The sequence below is a fragment of the Ursus americanus genome, chromosome 24, assembly GCF_024610735.1.
Source record: "Ursus americanus isolate L20-20 chromosome 24, mUrsAme1.1.p, whole genome shotgun sequence".
Classification (NCBI taxonomy): domain Eukaryota; kingdom Metazoa; phylum Chordata; class Mammalia; order Carnivora; family Ursidae; genus Ursus; species Ursus americanus.
Genome location: NC_142150.1, coordinates 6,940,399 through 6,959,758, shown reverse-complemented (window position 1 = coordinate 6,959,758; position 19,360 = coordinate 6,940,399). Strand labels below are relative to the sequence as shown.

Genomic DNA, 19,360 nt, shown 5'->3' with positions numbered 1-19,360 from the left:
GAAGGGGCCCAGGTTTTGCCTTTAAAGTTGTCAAAAAGGAATTAGTTGCTTTGCTAAAAATGTACAAATAATGAGCCTATTTAATAAATGCCACCCATACTCTAACCAACATAACGTGATCAGGTGATTCTTCAAGTCCTCATTCTCCAGCCCATGTGTTTTCTGATCATTGTGAGACAGCACACGTGTGGCATTCCACACTGCTCGAGAGCTTTCGTGGTGGTCAGCGTTCCCACGAGCATCAGAATATTCCCAGTCATTCCCTGTGGGTGCGCGTGGACATGGCTTTTCACCTCTCGCCCTGCTGTAACCCAGAGATAGAACACCTTCATTTCCTCATGTTTAAGGATTTCTTGTGGGGTAAATTCCCAGAATGTGCGTTGTTGCTTTAACATAATGGACTCCATTCTCCAGAGCTGGGTCTCTGTCGAAGATGGTAGAACCAAAGAGTTCCAAAGTATGTTAAATAGGACGAGGTCTTCCCAAGCCTTCATCTTTGACCCGGAACCAGCCACGTGGCCTTGGGTCTGTCCCCCACAAACGTGTAGCTGACAATAGGGGTCTCAAGGTCAAGAGGCCGGGTGAGTGTTTTGGGCACGGTGATCTAGGGTAGTGTTTTGGCATCCCACAGGTTCCTGTTCCCGTGTTCTGCCTTATCAGCATGCGACCTCGAGCCAGCCCTGTAGTCATGCTGACACTCCATTTCCGTGTACATGCAATTAGGGTTATAATGGTGTTCTCACTGGTGTATTGCGAGGATGCAGTTCTGCCCCTGAGAAATACTGTGTCCTGCACCTTGCTTCCCTGCCAAGTCAGGTCACAACCCCGGCAGCCTAATTTTAAGGTCCATTTTGCTGCTTCCAACCCACCCTCCCCCGCCACACTTCCTACCTTCTCTCTCTGCCTTTTCCTCTGGTACTTTGACAAATGAGACAGAGTTGGGGACTTCAGGCCTCGGTAGGGTCTTCCTCTACGAGACTTGAATGGTCTCTCTGTGTCTGCTTCCTGCTGCCCCCAAAAGGAAAAGACTCCTGTCCCACAGAGCCAGGGAGAGATAGTTGTAAGTTCCACGAAGCAGTGAGGGCTGGTTGAGAAGGCCCAGTTGAACTAAGAAGCAAGATCTTTCTACTATCAGAAAGCCTTGTATCCATGATCTAGGAATTTCTGACTCTAGGAAAAAGACTCCTCTTGGCGTTCTGACCACTTGGGCCTGATCCTGGCCAGATACGTGCCCTCAGACTCCTTCTCATCACTTTTTCCCACCACCCTTCACCCTGCAGCTCCCACACCCTGCAAATAGCTTTCAGAGTTCAGGGCAGAGTCTCAGGAAGGGGACAGTGCTGTCTTCATGGAAACATTGATGTGGTTCTGCTGGGGAGCAAAGGACTTAATCAGGATCAAAGTTTTCCTGGGAGCTGTTGATGCTGAATTTGGAAACAGACATGCTGTTGTTTCCTGGTATCTTTAGCAACAGAATCAAAACGTTTGGGTTTTTTTCCCAGTGCTTATCATCTGGGATCTTGCTGGAAGTGTAGCAAGGGGACAATTTAAAAGGAGGTCCCGGCAGCCCACGAGACCGGGGGGCTTCTGAAATCTTCTCAGTCCATCATAGGTGATGAGTTTCCACCTCGCCTGGGAGCACTACAGTTTTCCCACTGGCCTTTTCTCCCCAGAAATTTCTACAGGGCAGGCTGTTGGTGAGTGTCAGACAAAACCCAGCTCATTCCAGGTTTTTTTGTAGCAGGGAACACACATTGTGGGATTTGTTCAAGCAGTTCTGGTTTGGGCTGCTCTGTGATTTGCTCTGTTTATTCTTGCTCCATTCAGAGTGAGCTCCCCTGGGCCTGGTGGCCACACAGCTGAAAGTCATATTTATGGGCACGAGGTTAGAACTGGGCCACACTCTGTTCTGCTAGGTAGGAGGATGAAGAGGGTATAGGCAACCCCCTCCCTGTGGCTAGAAGGATGTTTAGTTGTATTTAGCAGTCTAATTTTGCCCTTATACACAGCTGCACAGGCTTTACAAGCATGGAGGGTCCTATAATAGTGGCCACCGTGACACAGTAACAGGTATTAATGGCGGTCATCTTTCTGACCGTTCTCTTTCCAACAGACGCAGTTTCTCGGGGTTTACTTTGTCTCATCCCAAGAGTTCCTTGCTAATGCCTACGTCCTAGCCGTGCTTCTGTTCCTCGCCCTCCTACTCCAAAGAACATTTCTGCAAGCATCCTACTATGTCGCCATTGAAACTGGAATTAACTTGAGAGGAGCAATACAGGTACTTGGCTAATGATGTTTTCACTTCGCAGTAAAATCCACATTATTCGTCCTCACGGGCACTCAAGAATGATTCTGCGGTGAGTTTATTTTTTTTGTTGCCCTTCAGCAGTGCTTTGGAATAATAACTGTTGACAAAGCAGAGTGTAGGAGAGTGGAAAGTGCCTTGGGCTGGACTCGGGGAGTGTGGGAGGTCCAGCCCTGGTTCTGCCTGGCACTGGCTCTGTGATGTCACCTGCTTGGCCTTGAGTGGGACAGGCATCACGAAGGGCTCACCTCACTCTTTCCTGCTGAATGCACATGCAGACAGAATCCTCCAGATTCTGTTCCAGGGTTCTGCCACCAGTCTTCTTTGAATCCAAAAAAAAACAACAACAACAACAACAACAACAAAAACTGAGTTTGGCAGATCTCAATAGCCTCGAATATCAATTTGAATTCTTAAATCTTGGGTCCTAACAAGATTTATCTGGCCCACTAAGTCCCTTAGGTCTAGGTTCTTGCTTCTTCCCCCGGTGGCTTCCTTCTCAGTGTGGGTTGAAAGGATGATCAAAATCAGGAAGGATTCAGGGCAGTTTTAAGCAAGGCAGTGATGAGAGCTGTCTAAGCCCTAGTGTTTTCTTTAGAATTTTGGTTCCGCTGTTGGGATGAGGAGACCTGGTGTGATAGTGGTTTAAACAGGATAAAAGTTTGTTTTTCACACTGAGTCAGGGCTGGTATGGCAGCGGCGTGCTCATCAGAGACCTTGGCTCCTTCTGGAATGCTGCTCTCACGTGACTTTTGTCTTATGGTTGAAGGTGGCTATTGGCATTGTCACTATTGGGCTTACACTTAAACCAGCAAGAGCAGAAAGGTGGGGCAACAGCAGGGAATGCTGCCTTCTTTTAAAATCATAATGCGGAAGTTGCACACATTCTCTCTCACCCCATCGATGAGAACTTGGCCACCAGGCCATACCTAGAGAGGCTAGAAAGTGTGGTCTTTATTCTTGACAGCCATATAAGTCCTGCTAGAAATTCTTCTTGTGGAAAGGAGAGAATGGATCCTGGGGGACAACTAGTTGATTCTACCATACCCAGAAATTCCCATGAAGTCAGTAGAACACTTGGCAGTTGTGACTAAACCCAAAGCCACCTCATACTTCAGGACAGAAATGTTCCTCAGAATTATTAACACCAACCAGTCCTTTGGGAGCCAGGATCAGAGGCTTTACAGAAAAGGGCCTGAGAGAAGAAGGGGATGGCCTGGCCTGGGGACCGTGCCAGGGTCCAAACTCTGGTTATCTTAATACAGTCCTTGCGAATGGTGCCCCCTGGAGTTGTGTAGTGCACAACCTGTGCTTCTGTACATGACAACGCTGCCCATCCCCAGTGGTTTTTCACTGAGAAAACAGAGTCATTTCCTCAGGCATGTCATCATATGAGAATGGGGGAAAGAGCCCAGGAAATCTGAGACCCTCTGAGTTTCATAGGGGCTCAGAGCTAGGAGGAACCAAGCTATTCCTCAGTTCAGAAAACCTCTCTGAAAATTCCAGCCTCTGCACAGACCCTTCCATTGACTGGCAGGCCCATACCGCCATAGACGACAGCGAGTTTTGTAGTCAGTTTTGTAATTAAATCTTTCTGTTTATATGTCATAAATTACACACTGGCCCAGTATTTTCTAATTACACTAAAAGAGCCAAAAATGGGTTTTAAATGTATTAGCGTGTAATTGTTTTTATCAAACTGTCTGAATCCAGGAGAGCTAAATTCATATGCTATGAAAAGAAAATGCTGGCATTAGGGGCACCTGGGTGGCGCAGTCGTTGGGCGTCTGCCTTCGGCTCAGGGCGTGATCCCGGCGTTGTGGGATCGAGCCCCACATCAGGCTCCTCCGCTGGGAGCCTGCTTCTTCCTCTCCCACTCCCCCTGCTCGTGTTCCCTCTCTCACTGCCTGTCTCTCTCTGTCAAATAAATAAATAAAATCTTTAAAAAAAAAAAAAGAAAATGCTGGCATTAATTATGGAAACAAATTAGAAAAATAAAACTTCTTTTTTTCAGAGATTTACGTAAAATTATAGATATAGGTCCATGTCTTCATGAGTTTGAGAATAACCACAGTTCTTGCATAAGAAGTTATTAAGCAAAATTCTTGTATTAGTTGTATAATTTTTCGATACACCAGCTATTAGTTACATATTTCTGTATATTCTGGTCTTTACTGAATAATGCTTTCTTTGATAGATTATGTTCCTACCTCACTAAAACTAGATTTATTATTATTCTTTCTAGACTGATTTCACGTAACCTAGTTGTACGTAGATCTGTCAAAAAATGTCATTGCCATTATTTTAAATTTTACCCGTGGTGTATACAAACTCACAACAAGACATAGAATAGATTCATGCTTTAAGCAAACCTGACCCACAAAAAAGCCTGGGTTTCACAAAAGATGAATTAAGAGAGCTGGGCATCCACCTTACAACGAATGCACAATAGAATTTCATTTAAGAACAGGCGTCCCTAGGGCATCGAAGATGGGAATGCATTTTTCCTTGTTTAAGAGCACACAGCCTGAAAACTGCCATCTTTCTAGGAGGCATGCTCACTCTGCACAAAGAGCTTTTAGGCTCAGAGCTCTCCCATTACCACGGCTGCTCCCCTTCTGCCCTGGAGAGACAGAGCAAGGTGCTCCAGGTACCCGGCCTCCCAGTGGTGGTGGGGCTGATAGACACTTGTATGTCCTGTCACATAAGACCTTCCCCAGGCTGACCGCCTGTTCTGTTTCAAGGCTCCGTTAAGTCAGGACTTGGCCTCGAAGCATATCCGCCCCCCCCACCCCGGCTGAAGACAGCCACATGTATACAGACAGCTGCCCCACTTTATCATTTTTATGGCTTGGAAGCGTGTTCTCCACTGGCCTCTGGCTAGTCAAGAATACAACTGGACATGAAGATCTGCTTTTAAGATTTAAGAGCTAATTAAGTCCTGTCCCCAGGGGAGAGGTCTTGCTCTGCTGGGGAAGTAGCTTGCCATGCTGGCGTGGATTCCCCATTTGAATGCTGCCTTTCTGATTTACTTGATCTATAATCAAAGCCCTTTACCTCTCTGAGCCTTAGTTACCTCACGTGTGAAATTGGAACACTAATTTTCCAATTGGCCCCCTTACAGAGCTGCTCTGGGGCTCTGTGGAGAAACGTGTGAGAAGGTACTGGTACACTGTGGACACATGGCATCTGGGAGAGGGATTAGGATGATGATGATGACAAATGTGGAACACTCTACTCTCATTTCCAGACCAAGATTTACAACAAAATTATGCACCTGTCCACCTCCAACCTATCCATGGGGGAAATGACAGCCGCGCAGATCTGCAATCTGGTTGCCATCGACACCAACCAGCTCATGTGGTTTTTCTTCCTGTGCCCAAACCTCTGGGCTATGCCAGTCCAGGTAAGGGATGCGTGTCTGCGGTGGGGGTGGAGGGCACGACGTCGGAATCTTCTGGTACATGCCCAGTGACTAGGAGCTCACCATCTTCCATTCCATGTTTGCCTGCACCTTCCACCCTTTTGGGGTCTCCATAAGGTGTACCCCTGGCTCCCTATACGGTCTCATGCTCGGCAAGTGGTCTAGCCATCTCTCTTGTCATTAAGGTTTTTAAAAAGCAGTCAACTTTTAAAAATTATAGAATAATCATATGTGGAACACTTTTGCAGACCTTAAAAGTTATGTTGCAGCAAAGTACTTAATTACATTGAAAAACTTCATGATGTATATTTAAGCCAAAAAAGTTACAAAATAGTATATGCAGTGAGCTTCGCACTGAATTGGAAAGTATGTGTATATACATATTTGCACAGATACACACAGAAAAAAGAACTAGAAGGCCACATGGTGGGATTACAGTAGTTTTTAATTTCTTTATGCATTTCTAAGTTCTCCAATAAGTGTGTATTATTTTTGAAAATCAAAACCATGATTTTTTCTAAAGCCAGACAACCTTTGGGGCTGGCTCTGAAGGAGGTGCATTCTCCCCCAACGATAGTAGAATCCTCAGCATGGCTTACCTGACCCTTGGTCTGGCCTCAGTTTCCTCATCTATGAAATGGACATGATTCCTACCCTCTGGAGTTGCTATGATGATTCAATTAGATGACGTAAGTAAAGCACCAAGCAGAGTGCCTGGCACAGAGTAGTGACTAAGTAAATATCAGATCCCTCGAAACTGTACACTTTGGGGTGAGTGAGGACTCTATCATTCCAGAAGCCATTGTTCCTTGGGTTGCAAATTCCATAAGTCCCTTAATCTCAACTGATTTCTATTGGTCCTTCTTATCCATAAAGCTTATATTTGAAAGACATTAAAGGAAAATAGAAGGAGAGGCTTGCACAGGGAGTCAGCTAGGCATCTTGATGGGAAGGTAGGGCAGGGAATCTGATGGTCCTTTTTATGGGGACAGCCCTATATGCCCGTCCCTATTACCACTTACCCATGCCTAGACCCCTGTCCACCCCTCTTCTCTGCCAAAATGGATCAGTGACTATAGAAGCTATAGAAGGGCCTAGAGAGTTCATCTAATACAGTTACCAGCCTTTTTTTTTTTTTTTAAAGATTTTATTTATTTATTTGATAGAGATAGAGACAGCCAGCGAGAGAGGGAACACAAGCAGGGGGAGTGGGAGAGGAAGAAGCAGGCTCATAGTGGAGGAGCCTGATGTGGGGCTCGATCCCGGAACGCCGGGATCACGCCCTGAGCCGAAGGCAGGCGCTTAACCGCTGTGCCACCCAGGCGCCCCTAGTTACCAGCCTTTTATCCACAAGAACAGTTTCTGTTGTGTCCCCTTAAACCACCTCCTTTGAAAGAGTTTGTCCACCAAACCTACCGTATTGTCATCATTACTATTACTTATAATGCTTATGGCACACACATCATTGCTAACAATACTGACTAATAAAAACTAAGAACCCTTGCCCCAGCCTCTCTCGCTTGTGCAGTTAGCCCTCCCAACACCGGGGTGTGGTGGTTTTATCTCCACGAATCACTTACCTTTGCTTATTTATCATGAAGTATCATTTGGCTTTCCATTTTTAATTCCTTAAACACTGTACCCTTGCCACTGAGAAGAGCTTTCAGCAACCCTCAAGACCCAACCTTACCACCCAGAGCTGACCCAGTGCCTTCGACCTAGTCAGGATGCTCTGTGCAGCCCGGCCGGCCACAGGCCATGCGGCTTTCGAGAATACTGAAACCAGCTCAGGAGCTCCACTGCTTTAGCCCCAAGGTGCTCCTTCATGTCTAATCTCTCTCTTTTTTTGGTCACATATACTTTTTAAAATAACAGCTTCATTAAGATACAATTCACCCATTTAAAGTGTGCAATTCAGTGGGTTTTAGCATATTCGGAGCTGTGTGACCATCATCACAATTTTAGGACACTTGAATCACCCCAAAAGGAAACCTGTGCCATTGGCAGTCACTCCCCATCCCCTCCTGCAGCCCTAGGCAATCTCTGATTTACACATACTTTTGAAAATCTAATGAAACCTTCTCAGAAAACCAATGTGCATGCACACATTTGCCTACCATTTCAGGGGCTTTGCTGGCCCCCTGAAGCTTATGAACGCCGTGTGAAGGAACTTGGCAAGAGTGGGGACTTCTTTGATTCCTCATCCCGCAGGCACTGGAGGCCTGGAGATGGTGGGCCGCACAGTGAGCTGGTAGCAGCCCTATTCGAAGATATCTCCTTTCTGTGGTTCCCTAGTGACAGAGTTCCCACAAGGCCTATTTGTTTGTTTGTTTGTTTGTTTGTAAAAAGAGGGTTACCAACCTGGTCTTGATCTCTAATTATGTGCCAGGTGTTATTCTAATATATATGCTTATCATATATATTCATTTAATTTTCATAGCAGTCCTGCTCAGTGGGCATTAAAATCCCCATTATAGGGGCGCCTGGGTGGCTCAGTCGCTGGAGCCTCTGCCTTTGGCTCGGGTCATGGTCCCAGGGTCCTGGGATCGAGTCCCGTGTCGGGCTCCCCACTCGGTGGGCAGTCTGCTTCTCCTTCTGCTCCTCCCCCCCACTCATGTGTGCTCTCTCTCTCTAAAAAAAAAAAAAAAATCACCATTTTAAGGATGAAGAAGCTGAAACTCAAAGAGGTTGAGTGACTTGCCTAAGATTGCACAGCTAAGTGCTGGGACTGCATTCAAACTCAGGCCTGCAGACCCCAGGGACTACGATCTCCCCACTACTATATTAGATCACTTTCCTAACTTGCAAATAGGGGCTACAATAGCCCTTGGATTCCCCACACTTGCTTTGCATACTCAGAATCCCTGATTTCTAGTCTATTCTTCCTGGGGGAGGCGGGGGTCTCCTCAGACCCCTGCAGATTAGAGGACTGGACAGAAGAATTTGGGGAGCGTGACAAGGGGTGGGCGGAAGGTGAGAAGGAGCCCGGCAGAAGCAGCAGCTATGTCTCCAGGTCCTGGTCCAGCAGCTGCCAGCGCTTGGAGGTGCTGGGGATTCGGGCACCGACCCCCAGCAGGTGCCATGGTGGTGACTCTGGGAGTGCTCTGGAAGTTCCCTTGTTGTCTGGCTCTACAAGCTACTGAGCGAGGCCCTGACTGCCTCCATATGAGGACACCTAATGAAACGACCGGATGCCAGGGATAATTTTGGGGTTGGAGTGATGTGAGCAGAGCTGGGCAGGAGTAGGAGGTTCTTAATTTCCCAACACGCTCCTCTGCACCCCTGTGTCAGCATTTAACATCGGTGAGACCCTGGGAGGCAGGTGGTGAAGGGGTCACTTGCCAACCTCTAAGATCCCGCTAACACAAGAGGTATTCTGTGATTCATAGAAATTACAGAGCCGCCCACCCGCTCCTCTGTCCTTGAGGTAGTGTGAGGAGCTTACTGCCAATTTCATATAGGGCTCGGGGAGTACAGGGCCAACCCAGGCAGACTTTTTTTTTTTTTTTCCAATTAAGGAAGACAGCACATCTGTTCCTTTAGAATAAGCCCTGAATTTAGAGCCATCTGCCTTTGAAGGCAACCTGAGAAATTGTCATCTTGATGCTTCAGAGGCTGGCAAGAGTAATTTACACTTCTCATAAATATTCAGAAGCAGGCGGGCGTTTGCATAAAGCTAGAAACAGAATAATTCTCTTTCCAGAGAATACTTGCCAGATTCACTAAAAAAGTGAAGACACCAGCCTTCGTGTATATAATGTATATATGTATTATAGATTATAAAGTGTATCTGCCTCTAAGAATTATAAAAACTTCTATTTTAATCCAAAGGCCACTCTACGGTATGGCACAAATTTAAGAGATCATTTTCATTTTCTTATGTATGTCTTAGCTTAATAGAAGACAGTTCGTATTTTATCTTTAAAAAGGTGCCAGAAGCCTAAGAATGCACCTTGAGCTCTGAGCCCCTGGACCGGTTTTGTCCGGCTCAGACACAGCAGCGCCCCTGTGCTCATATGTCACTTTTCTCCCCACGGGAGGGACCTGTCAGCCTCACCAGCCAGCAAACAGAACAAAAGGTGCTGTTACACTCATTGTGCAACCTCAGCTCTGAGACGCCCATCTGGAAGGTAGATTTGGAGAGAGTTCACGCTTCAGCAGGCTGGCAGACAAATGCAGTTGGAGATCAGCCCAGAAAGCCACGGCTTGTGCGAGACCCCATCATGTTAGTCACTCTTTCAGAAACTGCTTTGTCACACCTCCCCCTCTGGCCCCCTGGGGACAGCCGGAACCCCTGGGCGCCAAGGCATGCCCCTCCCTAGGGGACAGCACCCCCTCCCCCGGGGCAGCCACCAGGTCAGAGGAAACTCAGCCCACGACCCTCCCTCAGATCGTCGTGGGGGTGATTCTGCTCTATTACATCCTCGGCGTCAGCGCCTTGATCGGGGCAGCGGTCATCATCCTACTGGCCCCTGTGCAGTACTTCGTGGCCACCAAGCTCTCCCAGGCCCAGCGGAGCACACTGGTGAGTGGGTGTCCCAGGTGTGCTCATGGCCCCTTTCCCCATCCTTTTCCCATATGGCTGCTTGCTCCTTCTCCCTGTACATCAGCGGGGCTTCTCCCTCTTCCCCCAGATGCCGCCACACAGCCATGCACAGGGGCACGTGCGCGCACACACACACACGCACACACACACACGCATGCGCAATCACGGACCTTAAGCAGATCACGTCACTGGCCAGGCCTCAGTTTCTCTGTCTGTGAACGGGGATGAATGGAGAAGGCAGGGGGCATCCCTGTGGGCACAGGAGCTGGGCATTGTCTGCGAAGTGGGCATCGACTCGGCTCCTTCCTCGCGGGCGGGATGGGGGCAAAGGAGACTCTTTTCTAACCTGGGGACGGCCGGCAGGAGTATTCCAACGAGAGGCTGAAGCAGACCAACGAGATGCTCCGTGGCATCAAGCTGCTGAAGTTGTACGCCTGGGAGAACATCTTCTGCGCCCGCGTGGAGATGACCCGCCGGAAGGAGATGACCAGCCTCAGGGCCTTCGCTGTGTACACGTCCATTTCCAGTGAGTCCCCCCGACCAGCCAGCCCCACTCGCGCTGCTACTTCTATGCTGGGAGAGGGTGGTCCAGGCTTGGGCGGGGGAGCAGAAGTGGCGGAGACAAGAGACCTTGGCATCACCCAATCCAGGGGAGCCTCACACTGTCTCTTGGAGCGGAGCCCCCAGAAGTCACGGTGTCCTCAGTCACTTACCCAGCAAATGTAGATCGCCAGCGATGTAGATCACACAGCGATGACACAGTGATTACAAAGACGAGGGAGGTCTTCTATACTCCAGCGAACTGATCTCTTATGGGGAGGCAGCCTTAAATGAATCAGCAGCAGACGTTTTGCCTTCTCCGGGGTGTGAGGACTCATTGCCCTGGGGCAGCTCCAAGGAAGCTCCCCTCTACCTGGGGTCTGAGAAGGAGAAACATTCTTCTTAAAGAACAGAAGTTCCAACATGAGGTACTCACAGATGTAGGGACTGAATCCAAATAGTTAGGAAACCCCAAGCCCAGAATATACACACAGGAAAAAAAGACCCAAACTGGTAAAACTCCTACGGTCCCAGCAGACACACATATTACAACTACTTTCCAGAGAACATGGGGCTCCACCAGCGAAAAATGTATCACCCGAGTAAGAGCCATCGCATGCAAGACAAGAAGAGAATTATTCCCTCGATACCTGGAAACGATAGGATGGTCTGAAGGACAGCATAAAATAAGCCTGTTCAAAATAATTCAAGAGCTAAAGGAGGGTGTAAAACCCATAAGGTAAAACAGAAAAGTATTGGGGGGAAAAGAGTCAAAAGGACTTCTAGAAATTAAAAATGTAGTTATCAAAACTAATTTGGAGGACAGGAGTCCCCAGGTCAGGCCAGGGCTTATGGAGGTCAGGTGACCGATGGAATCCTGGTCCACGTTGATCTTACAGTTGGTCAGGTGGCTTCCAAGGACCCACCCTGTTGTGCTTACTGCCCAGCTGCATGGCTGGGATGGAGGTCGTTAGCAGCTGGCAGACCTCACACTGGTTCCCTGGCCTGTCCAGTTGAAGAGCCAGTATGGTAGGAAGGGCCAAGGAGAAGCCCCCAGAGAGAAAAAAAACAAAAAACAAATGACTCGAGTGTAAAGCTTAAATGAATTAACACAGCTAAAGAGAACGTTTGTGAGTTAAAAGCTAGATCTGTGGAAGTTACATAGAATGTGGCAAGGAGACATGAAGAAAGTGTTTTCTGCCAGCTGAGAGAACTATTTTACAGATGTGAAATGGGGGCCTGTAGTAGGGTGTCTTCCTGAGGTCACTCCTGAGGTTAAAGGCATGGCTCAGACAGAAAACAGCTGGGCACCTACGTGGGGTGAGGAAAATTTAGGACACAATGGGGCACCATTTTCAAGCGATTTTCTCTGAATAGGAGACAAACAACTAAGAATGGTCTCTAATGGGAGTGGGAAACGAGGGAGAAAATTAGAAGAGACACACACGCTGACCAACTCCCTCAGCTGAAGTGGGTTCTTTTGGTGTGCCAAGAAGAAACACCACTGTGGGGGTCGCCGGGTAGGGGGCGGTAGAGGAGGGCGCACCGGGCGTGCCTCCCAGATAGGGCCATGGAGAATGAGACGGCCACTCTGGTCATCTGTGTGTTCCTGGTGTTCCTATTGCCTAAAGAGAGGGTCCGGTGGGGCCAGGTGGCCAGCATCCCACCTGAAGTTTCTCACAGGGCAGGGCTTCCACAGAGCACCCCAAGTCTCCCACCTCCCTGTGTCCATCCAGACCATGGTGTCTGGTGTGGCCAGACCATCCGCCATCCATGACACCAGTCATGGCATCTTTCTGGAGACAGTCCTGCTAGGGCCTGCTTTTCTCAGAAGGGAGTTGTGAACATGGCAGGCAGCCGTGGCTTCCTGGACTCCTCACCAAGACACTCCAGGTTACTGGTGTCTCACTTTGACCCTTAGCCCTGACCATGCGGTGTTCAGGGCCTCTGAGCACCCTCAGGCTGAGCACTTCACAGGACAGATAGGAGGAATTGGAAAGGAACATGTGGGGAGCCTAGAGAAACCAGTGTCTGCACCCCAGGTCCTCTTCACCCTCCTCCCTGCTGGCTCTGCCTGCCCCTGGGCCTGGTTGTGGTAACAGTAACCCCACACTGTGTATAACCCAGGTGAGGACACCTGGCTTCCAGACATCTCATCAATGGGAACAGCTGCTGAGGCGGAGAGGGATCCCCCCACAGCCAGGTGACTTCCTCTCCCAGCAACAGCATAACAGAGAGGGGTAGGCAGGCTTCCCATTGCTGCAGTAGGAGATAGGGAAGGGAAGCAGCAAGGAAACTGGGGGCACTAGGCCCCCAAGATTCCTGGCAGCAAAGTAGGGGCAGCCACAGGTCATACAGATGGGGGCAGCTCACAGCTACTCTGCTTCTAGGAGAGGTATGGTTGTTGCCTGCATTGCAAACTATGACCTGGGATGTATTGTATATAAACAATATTGTGTGATGCCTAGGTTCCCAGGCTAGCCCACTGAAGCCTATCTAGTAGGTGTTCTTTGTCCCATTGGGCCCTCAGAAGACAAGCCATGACTTTGTAAAGGTCCTGGAGCCAGCAGGACGTGGGGCAAGAAGATGCCATATTGCCAGGGACTGAGATGACTGTGTTAGGAGTGAGGGGCTCTAGAGCCAAGCAGGGGTCTGTCCAGGGCTCAGCGACCTAGAAGGATAAACAGAACATCCCAGGCTGGTCCCTGGAAGAGGGCAGTGGGAGGGAAAGGCAAGTGCCCTCTGGGAGGGCATTGAACGCTAAGTGCTGTTTACTCAGTGTTGGCCCTTCCTGGGATGGGTCTGTTAGTCAGCAGTGGGAGGGGGGAGCCAGGGCGGGAGGGGTGCCTCCTGGTTTCAGGTATATGCTTTGAGTGTGTTTTCGTTTACCTCCTCCTGGACTTCCTGCCTTCTGCTCCCTGTCACCAGGGATCAGGACACAGGTCATTAGGCTTGAGGTAATGGGGCATCTTTCATTCTCTTCCCTGGCGCCAGCCGTGGGGTCCTGGTGCCGCAGAAGCGCCCCAGAGCCACTCATCCTGATGGGGTCCATCCTGGTGCCGCCCGCTGGGCTCTGGGCACGCTCCTCGTCTGCCCGGCGGTCAGACTGCTGGGCGGATTAGAGTACCTCTGACACTCTATCACATGGTGTCCCCGTCAGAGCCCTGAGCTGGTGCAGGGAAGGGCAGGGCAGGGGGTTGAAAAGGAGATGGGTACAGTTTCCCTACCATCAAAATCCAGAATTGAAGGAAAAGAGATGCAGGTCCCTCAGCAGGGCTTGAGTGAGCCCAGCCCCAGGTGCCCAGCCCTGTGCTAAGCCCGGGGAGGGGTGCAAGAGACAATAAGTGGTGCTCCCCGTTTTCCAGGAGTTTCTGCTCTGCTGAGAAGTCAGAGCTGCCGTACATGAGAGAGTGTGGCAGGGAGTGCTGAGCGGCCTGGACCTGCCCTGCGCTGGCTGCCTAGAGAGCCTAATGGCACTCAGTCCTCACTGCAGCCTTGTGGGCTGTGTGACTCTACTGTCCCCGTGTGCTGAGGCTCAGGGAGGTGAAATGACTGGCCCAGGTCCTCAGCCAGTGAATGGCAGAGAACAGAGCAGAAGGAAGCCCCTATGGGCTGGGAGGTCATTAGAGCTTCATGCAGGAGGTGGCTTGAGCTGCCCTCGTAGAGTGGGCAGGATTTCAGTGAGTAGAAAATAAAGTGGGGAGAGCTGGAGGCAATGCTGGGGCCACTCCCCTGAGAAGTTGGTTCCTTATTTCCCTGCAGAAGCAGGTGACTCGAGGTGTCCAGCCCAGCCACGTATAGGAGGACGAGCTTTGCAGGAGTGACAAAGGGGTCCTGGGCCCTGCCAGTGGAACAAAAAACACGCTGCCAGTTCATGGTCCTTCCTTCAGCACCCATCCCAGAGCCTTCTGCCTGTGCCAGACTCTACCGGGGCTTTGGGCATTGAAGAGGGGGCAAGCACGATCTCTCCCTCACAGTTTCGAGAGAGACCGTGCCATGAACAGTGGCCGTGAATGAGGCCAGAGCCTGGGGCTCAGTTCCAGATGGTACTTACCTGACCCTGGCTTTTCTCTTTTGTGGTACTTACCTGACCCTGGCCTCTTTGTTTCTCTCATCACTCATCTGATAAGTATTTACTCAGCGCCCATGACAGGCCAGGACCTGTGTCAGGCACAGGGGATGTGGTGCTGAGAAGAAATTGTGGTCCTGCCTGAAGATTCCTCAAGCCTTGTAGGGAGGACAGACGAGCAACTGTGTTGTGAGTGACAGGAACAGAAGGGGTATTCTAGGTGCCCGTAGAGTTCGACCCAACCTACTCTCTACGGGACGTAGGTGTCAAGGAAACCCTGTCAGAGGCGCCCGAAGGATGACTACAGGTTAGCCAGATGAGGGGAAGAATGTGCCAGGCACAAAGGCCTAGAGGTGAGAGGGATGATGGCATGTGTAAGACTGGAACATAATTCGGTGGGGAGATGGTAACAAGACCAGACCGTGTGCTGTGTTCAGACCCCTGGCCTCTCCTGAGGCTGTAGAGCCACTGCAAGAGTTTAACAGGCATGTTTCCATCTCTTTGTTGTGGGATCAGGGGTCTTTGGTCTTCCCAGCTGGTCTGAACCACAGTCAGGTGGGCCCTCCTTGGAGGGATATGACTGGCCTCACACCATGTCCTGAAAAACAAAAACAAACCCCCAAGCCCAACTGTGCCACAGATGGGGGCGTGGAGTGGCAGGATGGTGCTGGTGAACCCCATTCTCAGGCCACCCAGCACCCACCAGGGCCTGGCTGTTCTTGGCGAGTCCTGCCCTGTCCTCCTCCGTGGAGGCCCTGACTCAGAGCAGGCAGTGTTGCAGGACAAGTGACCTCCAGACCTGGTCCCCCTTCTTCCTCCAGCTTCTGTGAATTTCTTCTTCAAAGTCCGCCGTTCCCGCCGCTGGCTGGCGCAGCCGCACTGCGCGGCCGGTGCAGATCCCGGCCTGCTTGGGCGGAGAGGTGGCCGAGGGAGAGCCAGGCAGGGGCATCCGTGAAGGGGCAGAATCAGTGTGTCTGTGGGCCCTCCTGCCACACGTCGTCCACGGCCAGCAGCGGACCCCCTTCCCTCCCCTCTGTAGACTGCGGACCAGCTCTCCAACTGGATGGGAAATAACCACGTGCATTCAAATACATTTCCCCCTCTGGCCGGTGCGCCTGCAGGTAGGCCCGCCTGCAGCCTGCAGCCACCCCCCCCCCGCCCCCGCCCATCGCCCTGCGTGGAGGCAAAGATGAGGCTAACCGGAGGCACGAATGGCTGGGTGTGCCTCCCAGACACATGGCCTCTGAAATGTTTATCAATGCGGTGGAAATGAAACTCTCCTGGTGGTACTGGGGTGCAGGCTAGGGCACCCACAAGGCCAGGCGGCATTCCTTGAGCAAAGCCGGGGGAGCGGCTGATCAGAGCCCTGCTTTGGCTTGGGCTGATTTGTTTTTTGCTTTGTTTTTGGAGGGGTGAGGTATGAAACGCTGACGCCACTGTTCACTACTATGCCCCCGGGACCCAGCACAACACCTGGGACAGAGAAGATCCTCAACAAGTCATTTTCGGAAGAATACTTCTTACAGGATATTTGGAGAGGAGGCTGTTAAAACAGCACGGACCCATATGACTACACCATTACAGAAAGACTTTCACTTTCAAAGGTGGCATGGCAGGCCTGCCTACGTGCGGTTACACTTTTCCAAGCCGGTACCACACTCACTCAGGATTTTCTCATCTTCTGCTTTCACTTAGAGCCGTTTCACAGTACTTCTTGCTCCCTAGCATTTACGATTTGAGCACTACCATGTTCTTCTCCCCCTCCCCACCCCCGGTACCACCCCACCCCCCACCCAGATGAAATCCAAATAAGTCAGCCCAGCCACGCCAAAGTTGGAGAAAAATCAATTCTTGGTCATATTTCCCACACATTCACCACCTTTAATGTCTTACGGGGTTTTATGGGGTTCAGGAAAACGGAGGCAAGACTTAGGTCTTCAACTCATGACAGGTGGGACGCCCCACTCCCTTCCCCCCACCCTCACTAGGGTAGCGGAGTGTCTGCTGAGCTCAGAGACCCACCAGAGCCTGCAGTGCCCCCCACCCCCGGTCCCGCCATGGCCACCCGAGGACCCATGAGGTGGTCTTAAAAGAGGCCTGGTGATTCTCCAGCCCCAACCCCTGCCCTGAATGGGACCCTGAGCTCCCTGCACAAACGCTGTCCTTCCAGCGAAGGGTGAGGGAAATGGAAAATTACATTTTCATTCGCTAATGTCTCCATACAACAACAGAGCCAGGCAGAAATTAATTATATCATATACATTCTCCACACTGCTGCCTCAGCCTTGGAAAACCCATTTTCAAATTTATTTATAGCTTGTCTCATTCCTCAAAGGAGTTCAGGCCGCTACAAGAATAAGGAATAAAATAGGAAAAAAATAAATTAAAAAAAAATCACGACCAGAGAAAACACGCAGCAGAACAAAGTATCAATTATCACACATTTCTGACTGCAAAATCTCCCCTAGCGTTGATGTACCACATGTCCTGAAACAGCCGCTTGGCCCTGGGTGCTGCCAGTGTATTTCGTTTCGGGTGGTTTCTTGCTGTGGTTGTGGTTTTGTCCTGCTTTGACAGAGAGCGGCAGCTAACACCATCTTGCTGAGGGCTTTGTGCTTCTCCTGAGCGATTATTCAAGGTAAACTCTCAGGAGAGAGATTATAGGAGCACAAGGTCTGAACGTCTGCGTGGCTCCAGCTAACACAGCACCCGATTGCTTTCTAAGCAGAGTTGTACCAATTTGCAACCTAACTTCAAGCCTATTCTTGAGCTGGGAGTTGAGCCCCAGGTGTGTGGGAGGGGGTCTCGGCCTGGGGCAGAGGGCCTCAGGGTGGTGCTCAGATGTCTTCTCCTATCTGCTCATCGATGGGGACGAGCAGGAGAGAAACAGACGGAGGCTCCTGCCTGGAAAGAACTTTCTGGAATAACTGGCCCTGGAGGGGATGAGCATGGCTACCCCAGTGTTTAGAGCCGTATGGTTGGTGATGGTCAAGGGCCCAGGCCTGCTGGTGTCCTCTTCTCCCTCCCTCTCCTTAGCCCGTGATGGCTGTGCTTTGTCCTACATCCCTGATCTGGGTCCCTTACGCTGTAGGAAACCCGATAATATTTGTACTGCCCCCTGCCAGAGACTCTGAGGGAGTGCTGTAGCATTGTGGAGGGTACCTGGAGACCATAGTGCCTTCTTCGGGAAGGGCAGTTAAAGGTCGGGTATGATATTGGTATCAATAAAAAGCCTTGTGGTCAGAGAGACGAGCAGTGCCCCCAGCAGCTCCAGCTGGATCCCCTCCTTGAAACTGGGAACTCTCCAATGGCTGGGTCTGTTTCCCTCATCAGACTAGGCATTCCCCCCAAAATGGGCCAATGTCTTTCCTGTCTGCTGGGGAACCCCCCCAGAGGCATGTTCCCTGTCTCCCCATCATAACAGGGCTTCCTGAGAGCATAGTTCTGTCCCCTTCCTCAGACAAGGACCCCCCCCACAGGCAGAGACCATGTCCTTGCACTCACTTGGGCTTGCACATCTCCAGAACGCACTGCGTAGGTACCAGCTGGTACGGGATTCTTGGAATAAGCGGACAGTCAGCTTCTTGGAATGGTGTTGACCACCTGTAATTCTTCAGGAGCTCCACAGACTTCATCGTCATTAGATAGGGGCCATGTGCACAGGCTGATCCCTTGGCGTCTGGCTCCTGGCTCCTGGCTCCTTCTGCTTTAATTTGGCTAATTATACAACCAGACTCCTTTCTAGTCTGGTCTGGAAGAGGCTCCTGGCAGGAAGGAGGAGGTGATGGGAAGATGGCAGCTAGGATAGCCATCTCTTACTCCAGGAGGGCTGCTCTCTGGAAGTTTAGGCCTGGGGTCGGGGTGTCTCTAGCATCTCCCACCTTGGGCCAGAAGAGAGGGACCTGTGGAGCAGAGCCAAGCTAGTAGCCTGTCAGGTGTGATACTCAGGCAGCATCCCGGGCTCACAGAGCCTGTTCCCTACATTATCCCGTCTTACCTTGGAAGAAGCGAGAGTGTGTGAACAAGGATGTACAAGTCAACAAAAATCAAGGGAAGAAACCGAGGCACAGGAAAGGTAAATGACCGGCCCGAGGTCAGGGACTCCACCCTTCTCTGACTTGAAGTCCAGCTCTTTGCTCTCTGGGATCCCTATGAAGGGTCCAGGGGCCACACTTGAAACAGAATAAGGAGGGGACCCCTGTGGCAGCAAACCAACTCCCCATCTGCTCAGGGACACTAAGCCTTAGAGCCAAGGGAGACCCTCTTTTAAGCAGTCCTTAGTTACTCAGTGTGAGTGAGTTTGAAGTCCTTCCCAGGAGCCTTGAGAGGTTAGGAATCCTCTAAGCCTCAGAGAGAACCTGGCTTGAGGGGATACAGGGACCAAAGGCAGAGGAAGGGGTAGCAACCTAGTGCCCCCAGAAACACATGCTGCGGACGTCACAGTTGCCCAGAGACAATCGACTCGCCAGTCCCTTC

At 50.6% G+C, this 19,360-nt stretch overlaps 1 protein-coding gene across 1 annotated transcript in view; it reads left to right on the top strand.

The window, feature by feature from the left end:
• ABCC8 (ATP binding cassette subfamily C member 8) overlaps positions 1 to 19,360 on the top strand; it is a 73,517-nt gene that overhangs the window by 18,576 nt on the left and 35,581 nt on the right. Inside the window, exons 7-10 of the mRNA XM_045796603.2 lie at positions 2,114 to 2,278; positions 5,556 to 5,711; positions 10,120 to 10,254; positions 10,639 to 10,801. Of these exons, the coding sequence (XP_045652559.1) occupies positions 2,114 to 2,278; positions 5,556 to 5,711; positions 10,120 to 10,254; positions 10,639 to 10,801 (619 nt within the window). The remainder of the gene's footprint in view (positions 1 to 2,113; positions 2,279 to 5,555; positions 5,712 to 10,119; positions 10,255 to 10,638; positions 10,802 to 19,360) is intronic.